We start from the raw sequence: 21,216 nt of genomic DNA, 5'->3' as shown, positions 1-21,216 counted from the left end.
TATTGAAGAAATAAATGCGAAGAAAAATGTATGTTTACAAACACAAGATCGACTTCATTTGAATATTGAAATATACCAGTGCTGCCAGTACCTTTTCCCAAATAATAATATAGATATTAGAGATTATTAATTGTTCTACCATATATTACCTTTGCAATTAACTTAAAAAAAAAAAATTAAAATTTCTTTTGTTGCTTTTATTTTTTTTTTTATTTCAAAGTCGTTGAAATGCATATTTTAGTATTTCTCTTTACTGATTTAAAATTTACAACTTTACTTACAGTATTTGTAATATCTAGACTAGAAAATATAAATAAAAAATATATTACATTCGTAATATTATACAATTCTTAGTTTAATGGCAGCATTCTTATATTTATGAATACAACAGTCAACACTTAGAGTTAGAGCTGCTAAATAGCCAGTGTCAAATAATGTTGTCAACAGCAACACAGCTGTTTCAAAGTAGATAGTTTAAAAAGTTTATAGTTTGAACGTATACGTAAATATAACATTCGATATATTTTTTAATAAAATAATATAGACTGAAATTATGATTCCATCTAACAAGCGTATGAACAAAATGGACGGTAAAATCGTAACTGAATACTTCTACGATACATACTCTGTTCGATTTTATATTTAATTAAAAGATTTTTTGTATTACCATTTAGTAGTGTATTTTTATTTTTTAATATTGGCAGAATAATTTGCACTTATGTAAAAAAAAAGAAATCGGCATAATTTAAGAAAATAACTTCCAGACTATATTATTTAACTTTTAAGTTTGTAAAAAAATCTTAAAACTTCTTGTAATTATTAGGTAATCAAAACATAAAACGTGCTAAGAAAGAATGCAGTTACGGTGAAACATGCTATAGGCTCAACCCGGCCCATTTCAGAGAATTTAGTCATCCACATTGTAAGATAAGTTTTTTTTTCTAAGTCTTTATTTAGGCTAAAATAATTGATACCAATAATATAGTATGTATTTTATATATTTCTGCTTCATATTTAGTCATTATATATAAATTTGCTAAAAACTTGTATAATGATTGGGAACAACATGTATGTTACTTTTTTAAATTTTATGTGAGCAAAGAAAAATTCTATAAAGTAAAATAAAAAAAAAATTGCAAAGAAATTCTATAAAATCTAATTTAATTATGTCATTACAGTGGAATCAATTTTGGACAATTCTAAAGGAAAGGAATATGAAATTCCTGAGAAATTTAATTTACAAAAGAACATGTTTATAGATCAGTTAAATATTATAGTCGAAAAGAATTTGTACATACGAAACGAGGAAGTGAAAGATGGGTAAGTACTAATTGATCTTAATTATTCTCCTTTTTTTTAAAATATATTTATCAAAATTTGAAGTCTGGCAGTGTAAGTTTATGTCTTAAACAAAAACAGTAAAAAGTAAAAAAAAATATTATTAACTAGATAATCATTTAATTATGCTCTTTTTTCAAAATTATGATTTAAAAATGGAATTATATTATTCCAGTAAGACAGATAAGTCTCCATGTCCTAATATGAACATTATAAAACTGTAAAAGAGTCTTAAAAATACTTAAGTTATAACTTAATTCACTCACTAAGAGGCTATCAATGTCCATTAGTGTGTGACACTCTTGTAATAGTGTAGGTAATGTCTTAGTGTGTGTGAGATGACTAATTATGGATAAAGATAGCATAATATTACAACTAAGATTATATTTGTTAATGCCTAAGTAACAGAATGAGTTCTTAATCATTTTATTTCATGTTATTTTTAGGGTTCCGTACCCAGAGGGTAAAAACGGGACCCTATTACTAAGACTTCGCTGTCTGTCTGTCACCAGGCTGTATCTCAAGACCCGCGATAACTAGACAGTTGACATTTTTATAAATAATGTATCTCTGTTGCCGCTATAACAACAAATACTAAAATCAAAATAAAATAATTAATAAAGGGGGGCTACAACAAACGCGATTTTTTCCCTTTGTTTGCTTGATATCAATAATGGCTATAATATTTAATGTATTATTACTTTAACAATAAATAATGAAATTATACATACATACAAAAAGCGCCATCAATGAATGTGTGTACCTACTGTTGTTTACCTAGTCAATGGTAGGGAACCCTTCGTGCGCGAGTCCGACTCGCACTTGTTTAGTTTTTTTAAATTATACTTTTTTAAATTGAAATTATTTATCTTCCAATTAGGCAGAGATGCCAGAAGGTCCATTTCAGTCTCTTTATTAAACATGAGTAATTTGACTACTCATTAATAAAAGAATTATTGAAAAATTCAGTAATCAATATCATAAAAATTATATTTAGGAATTATTAATATTCCTATTTACCCCTACTTTAAGATTATCATTTGTGTTAGGGATGGGGACTATAATAGTCCAAGGGGTTGGGATTGATCCTCGACAAATCAAAAAACGTCTTTAAAATATTAAATATTTTTAGAGCTAGTTCGAGCATGCAAAATGAAAATCCAGGAACATCAAATAATGATATACAAAATCAAAATATTACAAGGACTAATGATTCACAGATAACAAAAGTGTCACAGATAAAAGAAATTGATAAACATACAGCCGATAGAAGTAATAAAAATTTAAATCCAAATTGTACACAGACTATGAATCTGTCAAGGACAAATGAGAAATTGTCACAGAGTAAAAACGAAAGTGAAAATTTAGTTAGTAGTTCTAAATGTGATACGGGTAGACAGCCTGCATCAAAGATGGGGGATAAAGTAAGGGGTAAGTATCTTAAAGATAAATAATCAAAACCGTTATGCCTCCAGGCGAACTTTGCCCTCTCTTTCTCTATTTCTTTTTCATATATATATGGATCACCTAATAGTAAGTGGTCAACACCGCCCATAGAAAATGGCGTTGTAAGAAATATTAACCATTCCTTACATCACTGATGCGCCACCAACCTTGGGTACTCAGATGTTATATCCTTTGTGCCTGTAGTTACACTGGCTCACTCACCCTTCAAACCGGACACAACAATACTGAGTACTGTTGTTACAAATCAAATCAATTTATTCAAGTAAACTTCACAATGAAGCGTTTTTGAATCGTCGATATTTAAATACTACCACCGTTTCGGAAAGCAGCCTCCAGAGTGAAGAAACGGCAAGAAACTCGCATAGTTGCTCTTTTCAAATAAACAGATATTGATGATGAGTGGAATGACAGTGCAATGACAGGCTCAAGGGACGTGGCTAACAATCTCCCAAACAAGAGGAGATGTCCTATGCCCCCCTCCCAAAATGTTTTCAATGATCCTATTTCGATGGTCTACAATTGGCGAGCCGCTCAATGTGCGGCAAATGGGATTTTGAAACGGGCCTGGATCCCGAGTTCCTAGGTTCAACTGGGTACAGCTTTTATGGGTTTTTATGTCGAGTAATTCTCATTAGTATTCCGAAGTTTATACGTTACTTTATTTATACATTATTTATTATACAAATAGCAAATAAATAATACTTGGAAAATCTCGCTTAAAAAAAGTCGTCATGGTCGTAATACGTCAGGATGATATCAATATATCAACATACCCTCATATTTATACCAGATTCAGACTACCGGCCCATTGTGCCACCAACGAAGAAAGCAGAGGACTTCCTTAAAGTTGTCTTACCACGTGGCAAGATGGCCGCCAAGCACGCAGCTTCAGCACCGTACTACATCTTCTACACGACGATCACGGACGCAAAACAGACGCACACGCAACCGTACTCCATTACCTTTCAAGGTGAGTATCTTTTAAACGATATCTCTACCTATAAGACGATAGGTTATATTCGAACCGCTAAATAAACCGTTGACCTTGAAATGACGCGATTTCATTGGTCAAGAGTTTTAATAATATATGATACTAGTTGTCGCCCGCGGCTTCGCTCGCGTTTAAGGGGGTTGGTTGTCATGTGTTCGGCAAAAAAAGTAGCCTATGTCCTGCCTTGGAGTTCAAGATTGCTTCATATCAAATTTCATCAAATGCGATTCATTGGTTTTACAGTGAAAGAGCGACAGACAGACAGACAGAGTTACATTCACATTTATATTAGTATAGATTTAACCTTTTGAATATCTTCGAAGTTCTTATCGGTTCCTTTGAAGGTAAATTAAAGTGGATATAAGTAGTTAAGTGTAATAGTGTTGTATTATATCTATTTGTGAATCGAACGGAATATTTAAATCTAAGGTTTGTTCATCTTAACACTTTCTTTGATTGAATATAGGTATTAAATGTTGCGTTGGGCTGATTAGGGAGCAATGTTTTGTCTCTGTCTTCCAAATGTAAAATCAATAATGAGAATAAGAGATATAATCGGTGTTGAATCCGCTTTTATAACATTTTATTTCGAAATCAAAATATACTTTATTCAAGTAGGCTTTTACAAGTACTTTTGAATCGTCATTTAACAAACTTCATTAAGCGAAGCTACGACCGGTTTGGGTCGCAGATTCAACCGAGAAGAACCGACAGGGAACCCATGCAAGTCTGCATGACACAGCTTTTATTAAAATTCCTCCTGTGTTAACCACGTGGAAATGTTCCACTGCTAGTTAAGAATTAAAACCTGTCACAATTTAAAGTATTCGCCAGTTTTTGTGTAATCTCTAATACTATCTAAGTATAAAAACACTGAAAATATATTTAACATTAACATTACATTAACAGCCTGTAAATTTCCCACGGCTGCGCTAAGGCCTCCTCTCCCGTTGAGGAGATGGTTCGGAGCATATAACCGCGCTGCTCAAATACGTGTTGGTTACACATGTGGCAGAATTTCGTTGAAATTAGCCCCGTGCAGGTTTCCTCACGATGTTTTACTTCACCGCCGAGCACGAGATGAATTATAAACACAAATTGAGCACATGAAAATTCAGTAGTGCTCGCCTGGGTTTGAACTCGTCTAACCACTGGGCCATCTCGGCTCTTTTTTAAAGCAATACTAATTTTGCCAGACTTATTATGCTGAACTTTTTTTTACTTTTGACAGTCGTGTACGTAAAATATTTACGTGTCTGATCTGTAGGATGTTTATTAACCGAAAGCGAGCGCAGTAATGTCGAATTATATTGAAGTTATGTCCTGCGCTAGAAACGCAACGCGTGGTCAACCTAGTCGTGTCTTTATTTGATAATTATTTGTCCACAGAAATTCTTGACAATAGTCTGGGTGAATTGAAGTGTTCCCTACAGATAAACTTCATGGTTGAAATAGGGTGGCTGCTAGCGCAGTACTACTTCGCCGGATACAGGTAATCAGCTACAATATATTATACGTGAAGATCACACTTTTCACCCCCTTCTAGGCATAGAGCGGACGGACTGTGAGTAAAACCCTACTCGATTAAAGTATTTAAAATATACTTTATTCGAGTGGGGTTTTACAAGAACCTTTTGAATCGTCATTTAACAGAACTATATTAAACGTAGCTACCACCGTTTCGGAATGTAGTTTCTACCGAGAACAACCGACAAGAAACTCATTCCGAAACGGAAAGGAACGGCAATGTATTATGAGTTAAAAATTATTCGGCTTCCATGTGATTCTAAACTGTTCATCGGATTTGAAAGCCTGTTTAATTAGGCACCGTCTATTCTTCAGATGTTCTACCACCAAACAGCTATTCTTAGTCTTGTTGTGGACCTACAGACACAAGGTCTTAGCTCCCAAGGTTATAAAAATACAAAGTAATATTCTTTACAGCCCCAATCTCTACAGTTGGTAGTGACCACTTACCATTAGATGGTCGAATTGCTCTTCCAAGTATCTCCACTGTAATTACCTTTGATGAGGTGTTCTGTGTACCCAATTTTTTTTTATCTTCGTATGTTTTATATGGTCCAGTGGTTAGAACGCGTGCATCTTAACCGATGATTTCTGGTTCAAACCCAGTCAAGCACAACTGAATATTCATGTGCTTAATTTGTGTTTATAATTCATCTCGTGCTCGGCGGTGAAGGAAAACATCGTGAGGAAACCTGCATGTGTCTAATTTCAACGAAATTCTGCCACATGTGTATGCACCAATACGCATTGCTCTCAGAGGCTCCCTTTAGAGTCCTTAGCCCAGCAGTGGGAAATTTACAGACTGTTAATGTAAAAAAATGGTTATGTAATGTTTGTATTGTCCTTTAATATAAATGTATATGGCTACCCCTTGCGAAAGCAAGTCGGGTAGCTACAAAATAATGAATTAATATTCACATTAAATTAAATAAAACATTTTACAGTGCGAAAAAATTGACAATATTGTACGGCGACGATTGTTCGGATATGAAGAATATTAACAAAAAGAAACCAAACGTCGAAGCGCACTACGTCAACATGGCAACACCGTTCGGGAAACATCACACGTGAGTACAAACGTATGATTAAACAGAGTCGCTTCCCATCCCTTCTCACGTTTGGATCTTTTGAACCACGCAACGCATTTTAATACGGTTTTTATTTATTTATTAGGTTCGGTAGCGATTTTTACATTTGTCATTCTTATGTGAATACACAATTAGGTATATACCTACATCTATAGATTATGTAAAATAATTTGAAAGCAAACACTACGTGCTAATTAAACTATTAATTACAATTGCTTGCTACAACAACAAAAGTGAAAAAAAAACGAAAAATGAGCAAGAGAAAAAAAAACCAAAAAAAAAGCTATTAAAACGTTTGTACACATATTTCGGCTTAAACATTACTCTGGTTTCCATCAATAAACAGAGCGATTCAAGGGGAAGGTTTACATGTACAATACACGCATGTTATAGAAGTCTAGACGGGTAGATTACTTATACATTGCAATCGAACAAGAAGTAAAGATAAACAAACCTTAGATTTCATGCGATTTGCTAAAAACTCAGCCATATTGTTCACTAATAACAGTTCATGATTAATATATCTTTATTTATAATACACTTTTCAACTTAACTACTTATATCCACTTTAAATTGACCCCCAAACTTTGACACATTTCCAAAAATCTGATATCAACTTCGTTATTATACGAAACTCCCATTTTGTCGAGTATCAAAGTCAACGTCATCTTTATTCAATATAAAAGTGATTACACTTCCTTATTGATGGTCAAAAATCTATCACCGTATATATACACCTCGGACCTGAGAAGAACCCAAATAATTTAATATCTCAACCTCGATCAACGTATCGGCGTTGTGTATCATTGGTGATGTAAGGAATGGTTAATATTTCTTACACCTTTAATGTCTATGGGCGGTGGTGACCACTAACCATCAGATGGCTCATTAGCCCTACCGCCTACTTATATCAGTAAAAAAAAACAAAATGGTATAGGTATCAGATTGATGTGAAATAATTAACAAGTGTTTAATATATGTAATCTAGATCTTCCTACCTCAAATAATACAGTAAGCAGAGTAAGTCTGTACGTCCAATTTCTCGTCCCTGACCCCCCCTCCCCCTCCTCACACGCCGCCTCAGCACTCGCCTTAGTTTGGTCAGTTACATCCAAGCACTCAAGATCTGCAGCCATATTCCTCTAAACATTAGATAAATATTGGGCGATGTTTCAGGAAAATGATGGTACTCTGCTACGAGGACGGATCCTTACGAGTGGTAATATCTACCGCTAATTTGTATATAGATGACTGGGAGAACAGGACTCAGGGGTGAGTTGATAATTGTTTAGACCAACGTAGTCCACTGGCGGACTCAAAGTCAAAAATCTTTATTCAATATGGAAGTGTTACACTTGCTTATATAGTATATAAATGTCAAAATGTTCTCTAGTCTGTGGTTCAGTCCGCGCTGCCCGGAACTCCCCGCGGACGCGATGCCGCACGACGGGGAGTCCCCGACGAAGTTCAAGCGCAGCCTGTTGCGGTACCTCGCGCACTACCACCTGCCACAGCTGGCCTTCTACCTGGATAGAGTGAAGAGATGCGACTTCAGCCATATTAAGTGAGTTTGTACATTATAATAGCAGACATAATTTTCCAAAATGTATCTTTTAGCAATATTGGTTTAAATAGGTAGGGACCATCTGATGGTAAGTGGTCACCACTGCTAATAGACATTACTCTTGAATATTAAGCACCCCTTAAATCGCATGCTTCAAAAAACTCAGGAACTAAGGTGTTATGTCCTTTAATCCCGTGTTTATACTGGTTCAATGACCCATAAATTGACGCACAGGGCGAGTCCACAAAATGTATGAAAACTACGGGAAATATCCCGGTGGCGACGTTTTGTGGTGGTGGCCGGTGGCTCGTGGGGACACTTAGTGTTATTGTTTGTAGCCTAGAATATATGAATGGTAGGTTACTCAGATGGATTTGCACAAAACCCTACTGCCAAGTAAAATCAACTTGTAAATTATCCGTAAAATTAAGGAAAACATCGTCGTGGACCTTTTTATGGAACTTGTCACCCTATACAAATATTCTATAGAAATAATTCAGATATTTCTTAGCGTTCGTAAGTGAAACATTTGCTATTTGTATAGACAATTTTTTTCGTGGTGTGTTGCGAAATCAGAGCCGAGATGGCCCAGTGGTTAGAACGCGTGCATCTTAACCGATGATTTCGGGTTCAAACCCAGGCAGGCACCACTGAAATTTCATGTGCTTAATTTGTGTTTATAATTCATCTCGTGCTCGGCGGTGAAGGAAAACATCGTGAGGAAACCTGCATGTGTCTAATTTCAACGAAATTCTGCCACATGTGTATTCCGCCAAACCCGCATTGGAGCAGCGTGGTGGAATATGCTCCAAACCTTCTCCTCAAAAGGAGAGGAGGCCTTTATCCCAGCAGTGGGACATTTACGGGCTGCTAATGCTAATAAAAAAATGTGTTGCGAAATTGAACTCCACGACACACCCCGTCTTTCGACGTCGAAAAATTTTGAGAAAAATTGACAGAATAATCTCGGTGTTATACTATTAAATGGTATTAAACAGGCATGGAAGCGATAGTTTTAATCCCAAGATGGCTTTCATCAATAAAATCATTAATATTGTCATTTCAGTGTGTTTCTCGTATCATCAGCCCCTGGGTCCCACTTCGACCTAGATTGGGGCATGACCCGCGTGGGCGCGTTGCTCAGGCAGCACTGCGAGATCCCGCCCGCTGAGAACCGCTCGTGGCCTCTCATCGCTCAAGCCAGCAGCCTCGGCAGCTACGGCAACGAAGCCAAGGTCAGTCTTCAACTGACTATAATTTTATTCACGAAGATATTTTAATATAAACTCAGTAATTTATTTTTGTATAGTTCTCTATGGTCAGGTACATTATTTAAGTACAAAAAAAATTTGTTATATTTTAATATTTGACTCAACTTTTTCTGAGAGCTTTTGAGAGCCGAGACGGCTCAGTGGTTAGAACGCGTGCGTCTTAAACAAAGATAGCGGGTTCAAACTGTGTCTGGGCTTGAACCACTGAATTTTCACGTGCTTAATTTGTGTTTATTAATTCATTTCGTGCTCGGTAAAGGAAAACATCGCCAGGAGACCTGCATGTGTCTAATTTCAAATTCTGCCAACCGGCATTGGAGCCGTGTGGTTGAATTTGTTCCAAACCTCAGTTCTCCTCAAAGGAGGCCTTAGCCCAGCAGTGGAAAATTTACAAGCTGTTACTGTTACCTTATCTCTGGCCTGATGCCACAGATGCAATATTTTAGAGCCTACTTGAATTGAGTAAGGTTTAAAATATTAAGTAATTTTTCAGTTATGGCTGACAGGAGACTTTCTTCATAACTTCACAAAAGTCAAGAATCAAGCTCAGACGTTGTCGCAACCGCCGGAATTGAAACTAATTTATCCATCACTAGGTAAGACTAAACTCAAACTCAAATACCTCTATTCAATATAGGAGCATTACACTTACTTATTGATAGTCAAATTTAACACTACCACCGGTTCGGAAAAGGATACACCCTGTTCTAAAGAGAACCGGCGAAAGAAACTCACCGGTTCTTTGTTTTTTTGTCGAACTAATCAAATACACATTCAACTACTTAAAACATCAATAATGTACAGTCAGAGTAGGAAAACCTTCGTCAGCTTTCAAATTCATTCATTCATCAAGTCGTAGACTCTTATTATTAGCATTAGCAGCCTGTAAATTTCCCGCTGCTGGGCTAAAGGCCTCCTCTCCCTTTGAGGAGAAGGTTTGGAGCATATTCCACCACGCTGCTCCCATGCGGGTTGGCGGAACGCACATGTGGCAGAATTTCGTTGAAATTAGACACATGCAGGTTTCCTCACGATGTTTTCCTTCACCGCCGAGCACGACATGAGTTATAAACACAAATTAAGCACTAGAAAATTCAGTGGTGCCTGCCTGGGCTTGAACCCGAAATCATCGGTTAAGATGCACGCGTTCTAACTACTGGGCCATCTCGGCTCATAAAACTGTAAACTCTTAGTACCTTTTGAAACTAAAGCATTAAACAGAAAACTGCATATAAAATTAAACTAACACAGTATGATAACTAGGTTCAAAATTGTGTACATTGCGACGCACTTTGATACTCAATCGGTAAAGCAGATTATCGCTCATACTGAGCACACGAAAATAGACCTTAAGGTGACGAAGCTTTTCTTACCCCGACTGTACGTTAATACATACAACTTGATACTTTGTTGAAATTCTAGACATTTCTCAACTGTAACATGCATGTTTTATACATACAAACGTTCCTCTTGAATCGCTCCGTTTATTGATGGAAACCGCATCAAAATGCGTCTAGTAGTTTAAAAGATCCAAGCGTACGAACTTTGTTTTGTACAACGCAGAATTACCACGTGTCGAACTCGTAATGAACAAAATACTCGCACGTCATTGGTCGATGCGCATTTGAGATAGGCCCAAAAAGTAATTTAATTAATAAAGTTCACGCAGTTTAGGAAATACTTTGAATATTTATTTCTATAAAGTCTAATTGTTTTATGTGAAACGTGGAGATTTATGGCATTTAGTATACTTGGTGGTAGGGCTTTGTGCAAGCCCATCTGGATAGGTACCACCCACTCATCAGATATTTTACTACCAATCAGTAGTACTTAGTATTGTTGTGTTCCGGTTTGAAAGGTGAGTGAGCCAGTGTAAATCAAGACTCAATGGACATAACATCTTAGTTCTCAAGGTTGGTGGCGCATTGGCGTGAGGAATGGCAGATTTTTCGTACAGTGCCATTGTCTATGGGCGGTGGTGACCACTTACCGTCAGGTGGCCCAAATGCTCGTCCGCCAACCTACGCCATAAAAAAAACGCCATAAACAATTTAATTAATTAACAAAAGCAAACAACTTAACTCAAACTGCTATTTCACGTATACAAATTTAAACAACAAAACGAATTTCCTTTGAGAGCTCATTTCGTGGGCTTCCTTTAAGTGATTTTATTTAAGTACACCAAAAAAATCACTAATTTCATATAGTCTCAAAGTAAATAGTCCAGTTTTTTAAATATTTTAATAGGTTGGTTATACTGCCATATGTTCAAACAGGTTAGAAATCACATCTCATATTGACGTTAACACTTTAAGAAATATAAATCATCTCGTACATCGCCAATGCGCCACCAACCTTGGAAACTAAGATGTTATGTCCGTTACACTGGCTAAGTTATTCTTCCAGTTTCTATTACCGTTTGATGGTAAGACATGTGATTATGTGGTAACCACATGGGCTTGCTCAAAGCCCAGACTGACAATCATCCTTCAAGCAAAAGAATATGCCGAGACTTTATATTTTAAATAACGTATTTAACAGAGAACGTGAAACAGTCCCACGACGATCTCCTCGGTGGAGGCTGCCTGCCTTACGCGGCGGATGCCCACAAGAAACAACTCTGGCTAAACGATTACTTGTAGTAAGTTTATTGGATATCTGCCTTTTTTATATCTATTTTTTCATGCAGTGGAAACTGCCTTTTTAGTCAGAAAAATCCAGCCAGCCAGGATACTGGGTTATGTAGGATTCCTACACACTAAAACTAATGTGATGGTCGTCTTCGGCAAGGATCGGAGAAGCTGCGCGTTGCTCGCTCGTGTTTGGGTGGAACTCATCTCAGGGGGCGAAGGTGTCCTCTGGGCCGTCTGAAATAGAACACGCGAGGCCTCCACCACACGCCCCCAAGTTCACGCCCTTTCTTTTAACCCTTGAGCGTCGGGGCTGTCTTTTGTTTATCAAGACCAACTTAACGTATACCAGTTCAAACCCCGACTGGGCTACTGAAAGGACAAATGTCATCGAGTTCTTTCATACAATTCTCAGTAGCAGTCCGAAGGTTGATGGTTGGGACAGTGGCGTTGCTAGACGGATAAATCAAATCAAAATATACTTTATTCAAGTAGGCTTTTACGAGCACTTTTGAATCGTCATTTAACAAACTATTTAAAGCGAAGCTACCACCGGTTCGGAATGTAGATTCTATCGAGAGGAACCGGCAAGGAACTACAGTCTAAAAATACAGTCATGTTAGTTAAATACAATTATATATGTATGTTATGTCTCCTGCCTGGAAGTCAACAAGCGTTAACTCCACGCTTTTTTATCATCAATGCCTTCTTTACTGATGTATTTTATTGACTGCTCTTAAATATTGTATATCATCTTGTACAAATGAGCGAATGAATGAATGAATACATGATTATTTAATGAATTTCCCAGCCAATGGCTCGCCACGCGGACGGGCCGCGACAAGGCGATGCCGCACATCAAGTCGTACACGCGCGTGTCGCCGGACAGCAAGATGGCGGCGTACTACCTCCTCACATCCGGCAACGTGAGCAAGGCCGCCTGGGGCTCCCTCAACAAGGGCAACAGAGCCCTGAGGGTAATGAGCTACGAGTGCGGCGTGCTGTTCTTACCGAGATTTGTGGTGGGCTATGAGTTCGGTTAAAGTCTAAATTTCCCACTGCTGGGCAAACGCGTTCTTGAATTGGTTGCGAATGAAATATGATAATAATGTCATGACGACGACGTGACGTCATATTACACGTTGCCCTTCTCTTTGATAAGGGGGGGGGGGGTTGGCTAAAAGTATGCATAATACATTTTTAATTATATTATCTACTTAAAGGCACGGTTGAAGTATTCTCTTATATATTTATTTCTAATGTATGTAATGATAGTTATCGCACGCGGGTTTTCTTGCGTTTTAGGGACTGGTCAGGTGTAAAGCATAAAAAAGCGTATTCCGTATAGTCCTTTCTTGGAGTTGAAACTTAACCAGATTTCATCGAATTCAGTTCGTGACAGACAGACAGACTTTTTTTTATAATATCAGTATAGTTAAACTGAATTAAAATACTTAATTTTTTTTAATAAATATTACAGATTAATAATACAATCTTATGTTACTTAAATCTCAAGTCGTTACGTCGTATCGTGTGTGGCTATTCGATAATGCGAAAAATAAAGTGTCAATTATTGTAATCAGTATATTATGAGTTCAAAAATGGTTATTTATCAACGAAAGTTGAAAATAATAATCAATTTATTCAAAAATGCATTTTTTTTAAACGTTTGTCACGTGACACAAAACACTCCCGATAGGTCACTTGCTCGTTAACCTCGTTTGCCTACTGTATGTGGATTATACGTGCCACAGATTACGATACAGGCAAGTGACGTCACCGACCCCATTGCAGCGAAATATTGACAAAGTAGCGTTTTCGCGCGCTATTTAAATATGGAATTTTTAATTTCATATTTATCAGCAAATATGTACTAGAATTAAAAAAAAAACAACCTTTACTGGCTCTCTACTAAATAATATAAAATGGATTTTAAAAACCAGTCAAATACCTTATTGGTGGTAGAATTTTGTGTTACGTACGGGTAGGTTCCCACCACCCACTCAACAAATACTCTACCACCAAACAATTATTTATATTATTATGTTATGGGAAGGGTGAGTATAACTACACGAACAAGGGACATAACATCTTAGTTCCCAAGGTTGGTGACGCATTGGTGGCCAATGTCTGAGGCCAATAGCCAAGGCCAACTTACCGATCCTGATTAATGAACTCATTAACATTCCGTGTAATTACAGATCAATCAAGACTTCTTCCCCCTCCAAGAGAACGCCAAGAATCGTCTGATAATCCCATACGATATTCCGCCAAAGAAATACACGAGCAAAATGTCGCCCTGGTTCTCTGATTATTTGCATTGAAATGTTTAATAAAATGTTTATATTATTTTGTGTTTTTTTTTTATTATTATATCCATTTCCATAGTACACTGGGACTAGTGGCCCAGGACGACTAGTGGTCTTTAGTACACCAAAATACCCATTAAAAAACAGAGTATCCCTGATTCAGCAGTAGAATCACAAAAGCACTCTTGGATCGTCATGTTACAGAGTTGAAAAGCGATCACCGATTCGGAAAGTAGATTTTACCGATAAGAACCGGCAAGAAACTCTACTGAGTTTCAACTTAGTTCTATTATCAATAGAAGCAGACAGCGACAGTTTCACGTATCGTTTTGTAAAATGATGATTAAGAAGTGCCTACTTGAAAAAAGAATTTTTTTTTTTTTAAACTTACTTATTATACAACAAAGCAGCGTTGCAGAACTATCGATAGTTTGACGATCGAAAACTATTCAGGATATCGATAGCACTATCAATAGTATCGTTTTGATCAATACTATCGATACTACCGATAGTACCGATAGTATCGATAGCTCTCCGTGAGCAATACTATCGATAGTATTGCTCATGTGAAACTATCGATAGTATCGATACTATCGATAGTATTGACACATGGCGATACTATCGATAGACTATCGATAGTATCGCTCACACCTTAACTATCGATAGTCTATCGATAGTGGACTATCGATATGCAACACTACAACAAAGTATTGTATACATATCTGTATTTATATAAATTTAAACATTCTAAATTTAAATTTGTAATAAAATAAACATTCTAAAATAAGATAAGGCGTACATATATACATAATATTAGCACCCTGTAAATTTCCCACTGCTGGGCTAAGGCCTCCTCTCCCTTTGAGGAGAAGGTATGGAGCATATAACCAAGCTGCTCCAATGCGGGTTGGTGGAATACACATGTGGCAGAATTTCGTTGAAATTAAACACATGCATGTTTTCTCACGATGTTTTCCTTCACTGCCGAGCACGAGATGAATTATAAACACAAATTAAGCACATGAATATTCTGTGGTGCTTGCCTGGGTTTGAACCCAAAATTATCGGTTAAGATGCACGCGTTCTAACCACTGGGCTATCTCGGCTCAGATAAGGCGTGAAGTTGTCTATTTCGTACGACTTGACATTTAATTGTTGGTTTAACGAGCAACTTCATCGAGAAGTTTTTTATTATTCCGCATCCTTATTATGTCACTTATCACTTTTTCATAACGGGCCAAACTAAACAAAACAAAATAAAAAATAGAAAATCTCTTATCAAAGAGTTATTTACCTTTGCTTATTTATATGAAGGCACTCGGCTTTTGGCAGGAGCGCCATTATCATATTTGTCTCTTAATATAGAATTTATTTCACTCATCACGAGGGCGCGGGAATGTTCCAATCAATTCCGGAAATAAAAGTCAGTATCGTTAAATTATAATGTTGTAATGTTTACACGCGTTCATACAATAGTTTTCAATTGTTAAATCGAATGATTAACTGGGATTATAATTATAGACGTCGGCGTTCGCGTGACATACGCCGCCATTACCACCAGAGCTTGGCGCACCCTCGTCGAATAATCGAACCCTTACAATTATATTCGGGATAAATCAATTAGATGGCGCCGCATTTGGCGCGCGCCGTCATATATATTGGTTTAAAAAAAACCCGTTGTTTGGGAAGTGGGAACTCAAAAAGTAAGGAACACAACACCACTTGGTGTAAACACCTTTATTCTCCTCAATTTTTTCACCCCGATAAGAGATATCCACGCAGGCCCGCATGGGCCCCGGGGTAACTAGTCGGGACTCGGGGCGATGGCCCCCTACAGTGGTGACAACGCCGTTTGCAACTACAGACGGGTTACTGGGTGGATTATTATCCGTGATGTCTGAACCGGGTGCGATTCACGCCACAGAGCGATCGAGACTTCGTCGATCAAATTTACCCCGATATAAATCGCTTCCGAGTATATAAGGTCCAAGAAAAATAACTTGATAGCGCGATTTAACTGGCATACAGCGCCATCTATTATTGACTTAAGGAACTAAAATAAAATATATCAGATTTGATTTGACCTGGAATGTTTTATTACTCAAATCAATAACGACGTTGCGCACTTCGTAATTGAAAGCAATCAAATGTAATTTTCACGAAAACCTTGACTATTTTAACGGCGACGTATTAAATACAGATTAAAAAGAAAAATGTGACTATTATATTCTTTTTTAAATAGGGTTGCGACCTACTTAGTCACCTTATGGTAAGTTTTTTTTATGATATCGGTAGGCGGACGAGCAAATGGGCCACCTGATGGTAAGTGGTCACCATCGCCCAAAGACAATGGCGTTGTAAGAAATAATATTGCGCCACCAACCTTGGGAACTAAGATGTTACGTCCCTTGTGCCTGTAGTCACACTGGCTCACTCACCCTTTAAACCGGAACACAACAATACTGAGAACTGCTGTTTGGCGGTAGAGATATTCTAAGAAGCGTGCATTATCCCAAAAAATACTAGCACTATTAGAAGTAAACACAATCCTTTACAACATCAATGCTGTACCAACCTGTTAGGAATACATCATACTAGCTTTTGCTGGCGACTCCGTTCGCGTAGACGTTTAAAATGTTTGTTAAGTCCAAGTAAATTAAGGAGATATTTTGTAAGAGATGAACTTTAGAACGTTAGATAAGAGTACTGGATCTTAGTTTCTTATTACGTAGACACTTCTTATCACTTATCACCAGTGGAGGCAATAAGGCGAGGTGTTATACTTTTAATGAAGCTTTTCGCACTATTCCAAGGGCCAAGAGTTTCGACAGCAAATGGAACGAAAAAGTAATTTGACATAAGACTCGAACATTTGGATCGTTTTTTGCTTCAGCTTTTTCCGCCGCGGCACCGGCTCTTAACATTCTCGGATATGAGACGGAGTCAGCGTATTAACGCATGTAACGTCCCACATAAGGGCCCGTCTTCGTTCCCAGGGAACCAATGTCAGTGTATCAGGTCTCTTAAATAAATAATAAATTATAATATTATGTCAATAATTATATCGTTCCGAAATACTCCTTATAGGTTATTTTATGGACGACCTCCGTGGTCGAGTAGCGTGTACACCGGTTTTCATGGGTACGCCACTCCGTAGTCCCCGATTCGATCCCGGTCGAGTCGATGTAGCAAAAGTTCATTAGTTTTCTATGTTGTCTTGGGTCTGGGTGTTTGTGGTGCCGTCGTTACTTCTGATTTTCCATAACACGAGTGCTTTAGCTACTTAACTACTTAACTTGTCCAATATTTACATTTATATTCAGTACCCAAGTTTGAAATGACGGTGCTTGCTCAAGTTTAAAACTATTAAGATTTAATACACTAACCGGTAAGCTAACTTGTTATAAATAAATATTATAATTAACAATCAAAATACTCACTAATTATTTAATTACATTAATTAATCATTAATTATAAGGATTAGTATATTTTAAAACAATCAGTGTCTATCATATATCCGATCTTACGTGCACTTCACGGTTGTAATATTCATTTTTAGTCGTGTAATATGATTTCAGAAAGTAGAAACTTTGATAAATAAGGCGTATTACACGATAAGATCAATATTTATTACTAAAAAACCGGTATATTTGTAATCTTGGAGCTCGATACTGCCTTTGCGATGTTTTCATTGATAGCCTTTTTTTTCTCGCTGGAAAAACGCTTTTCGCGCTTCCCCCACGTGATAGTAAGTGGGGGGTGTGTGGGACTCCCCTGAGCCCTGGACACCGAGTGCGCCCAGGTACGCCGGGGTTACCCACTAAGAAACCAGAGGTACCCTCTCCGTCTTTCGGCGGGCGCCACGGGATCGCTTACGCATGCTACCGTGACGCCCTGACGGTCGGCCCGCTTATGCGGGCCAACACCTAGAGGGTTCTCAGGGTACTGAGACCCCCCTAGTCCCTGCGACGCCTATTGAGGCAGGGGGAGAAATTTGATTGATAGCCTATTCCAATGGAAGTAGGAAAAAAGATAAACAAACTTTAGATTTACGTATTGCATGCGATTCGCTAATAACTAAGCTATATCGTGCACTACTAAGAGTTAATGATTAACATATATTTATTTATAATACAACACTATTACACTTAACTACTTATTTCCACTTTAATTTTACTTCCGAAATTCCGATAAGAGTTTCGTCGACGTTCAAAACGCCTTATATTCGCAAATCCATAGTAAATATCATAGTTTAAACACACATATTCAATCCCATTTTCCCAAAATTTAAAAACATTGTAAGGAATATTATATCTACGATTCAATGATCGTCTGTAACTACTTAATAACTTATTGACAGATATTTCTGAATCTATGAATTTAAATCCCTTTTTATTTCTCTTCAATTCGATAATTGTATTATTTTATGATTATTTGATATAATTTATTGTCTTAGTCTCATAATTCAAATGGATTAATGTATTATTATTAGTTTAAAAGTAATAAATATTCAATGTTATTTAGATAATTTAAGTATTCATTTTCAGTGGCGTAGCTAGGTAGGCAAGGGCCCCGGTGCATAGAAAAATAATCGGGTCCTCATCCCCTTTTTCCACTTTCCCTTTAACTTATATTGCCCTTCAAAATTATAGATAGGAATAAGAACAGGATAGGGTGAGTTGAACTTATTATTAGTAGGCTAAATCCATACGTCATCTCTATTCTAAGCTTTTTTCAAAGCTTAAGTTAGCCCCCTGAGCTCCGGGGACCCGGTGCACTGCACTACCTGGCCCTACAATAGCTACGTCATTGTTAATTTAACATAATTTAAATTTATTTTAATTTATATATTTACTGTAATTTATTAATATTTAATTGTTATATAAAATAGCACCAGACTGCATTGATGTATAATTGTTACGAGCACGCCGTGTACACATGCTTAGGAATGTAATCTAGATCAAAATTGTGTAATTTGTTATATTATTAAAGTCCGTTATTTGAATGTATGTTCTGATTGTATTCTGTTTGAGTACCTATCAATAAATAAATAGATCAATCAAGCTCTCGACCAATGATATCGCGTCAATTTGCTGTCAAATGTTGTTTATTTGGCTTTTCTCCTGTTACGTTTGGAATAGAGTATACACTTGCCTCACAATTGTTTACAACAATATTCTAAGTCTATTAAAAAAAATCAAACTCATATTAAAAATATCGATAATCAAGGCATATTAGTCAATACAAGATTATATTAATTATAAAAAAGCGTGGACTTAGTATTCATTGATTTCCAGACAGGAAATAGATGTATCTAATTGTAATTCATTGACTTACTCTGTAATTGTAATGGTGGAGAAGAGTAACTATTGAGATTCTTGCCGGTTCTCTCGGTAGAATCTACATTTCGAACCGGTGGTAGTTTTACATTTAACTCAACAATAACATGACGATTCAAAAGTTATTTCTTGAATAAAGAGTATTTTGATTTTGATAGCCAATGCGCCACCAACCTTGGAGCCAAGGTGTTATCTCGTGCCTGTAGTTACACTGGCTCGCACGCCCTTTAAACCGGAACACAACAATACTGGGTACGCCACTCCGAGGTCCCGGGTTCGACCCCGGCCGAGTCGATGTAGAAAAAATTCATTAGTTGTCTATGTTGTCCTGGGTCTGGGTGTTTGTGGTGCCGTCGTTACTTCTGATTTTCCATAACACAAGTGCTTTAGATACTTACATTGGGATCAGAGTAATGTATGTGATGTTGTCCGATATTTATTTATTTATTATTATTTATAGAATGTTGTAACATACTTGTAATAAATATTTATATTATATATAACTATTAAGATAATAAAATGTTACAATTCGAGGAAATCAATTTAGGTCGACTAAATTATTATTTAGGTTATAATTTTTAACAACTTTTTTAAAAATTATTTAAAAAAAAAAAATCAGAAACAGAAAAGTATTTACTCTTGGATTCCAAACTATCATGGCAACCTCATTTAGATTATTTGCAAACTAAAATAACATCACTGACTGGAGCTTTACGCAGGTATGTCCGATGTATTCCATATAAAGTTCGAACTATTATTTATAACTCATTAGCTAAACCCTCACTTGAATATTTAATAGAAGTATGGGGATCTGCACACAAAAATAATTTAAAAGATTTACAAATATCACAAAACAAACTATTAAAAACACTACACCAACTGGGCTACCGCTTTCCAACCAATGAACTTTACAAGAAAACTGATACACTATCTATAGCACAATTATACAAATACAAAACATGCATACTTATAAGAAAAATTCTCTCAGGATCTATACACACACAAACTACTTTTAAGACTAAATCACATAAATACTATACACGAAATATACATAAATTACAAATAACTAAGTCTAGAACTAAACATTATGTTAACAAAACTATACAATTTGAGGGAGCGCTAATGTACAATAATCTACCGAAAGAAATATTTAACGAAAAATCTTTTTTGAAATTTAAGGCTAAATTAAAAACATACTGTCAAACTTTATAATTATATTTGAATGTTTGTATAAATAAGGTCACCATTAACTATATATATGTTTATTATTATGTTACTAGTTTAAGTTTCCTATGTAAGTGAACTTTGTTCTTAATGGGAAATAAATCATCTCATCAAATATACAAATTGATTTTTTATATTTTCTGGAAGGACCTTCCATAACTTTATGGCCTGTACTGTAAACGAGTTATTGAGAAATTTGGTTTTTGTTAATTAATAATCTAAGTCTGACTTATTGTCACTATCATAGTTACCATGGAAGACCAGGTGGTGTTGGATTGGAACCCAACTCGGAAGCTGAATGGCGCACCTATACGTCTGTCATTGTTCTTGGACCGAAGTTCTTTTACGGTTACGGTTTACAGTAGAATGAGCTGTCAGATAACGTCACGTAAGGAGAAAGCGTTATGTTATCCACGAGATCTTCCATCCCTTTCTATTTATTTTTGTCTCTTTTTTTATATATATATA

The 21,216-nt window shown here is 36.5% G+C and overlaps 1 protein-coding gene across 1 annotated transcript; it reads left to right on the top strand.

Annotated features, from left to right (window-relative positions):
• Positions 1 to 432: 432 nt before the first annotated feature.
• Positions 433 to 14,200, top strand: LOC125074507 (probable tyrosyl-DNA phosphodiesterase). Its single transcript, XM_047685837.1, has 14 exons — positions 433 to 590; positions 824 to 922; positions 1,179 to 1,320; positions 2,471 to 2,769; positions 3,596 to 3,775; positions 5,186 to 5,288; positions 6,268 to 6,390; positions 7,588 to 7,683; positions 7,805 to 7,975; positions 9,042 to 9,210; positions 9,740 to 9,842; positions 11,788 to 11,887; positions 12,688 to 12,898; positions 14,078 to 14,200. Exons 1-14 carry the CDS (start codon positions 554 to 556, stop codon positions 14,198 to 14,200), a joined length of 1,956 nt encoding a protein of 651 aa, XP_047541793.1. The 5' UTR covers positions 433 to 553.
• The last annotated feature ends 7,016 nt before the right edge of the window (positions 14,201 to 21,216 follow it).

The sequence above is a fragment of the Vanessa atalanta genome, chromosome 28, assembly GCF_905147765.1.
Source record: "Vanessa atalanta chromosome 28, ilVanAtal1.2, whole genome shotgun sequence".
Taxonomy (NCBI): domain Eukaryota; kingdom Metazoa; phylum Arthropoda; class Insecta; order Lepidoptera; family Nymphalidae; genus Vanessa; species Vanessa atalanta.
The sequence above is the reverse complement of the archived record's forward strand: the minus strand, read 5'-3'. Positions and strand labels throughout refer to the sequence as shown.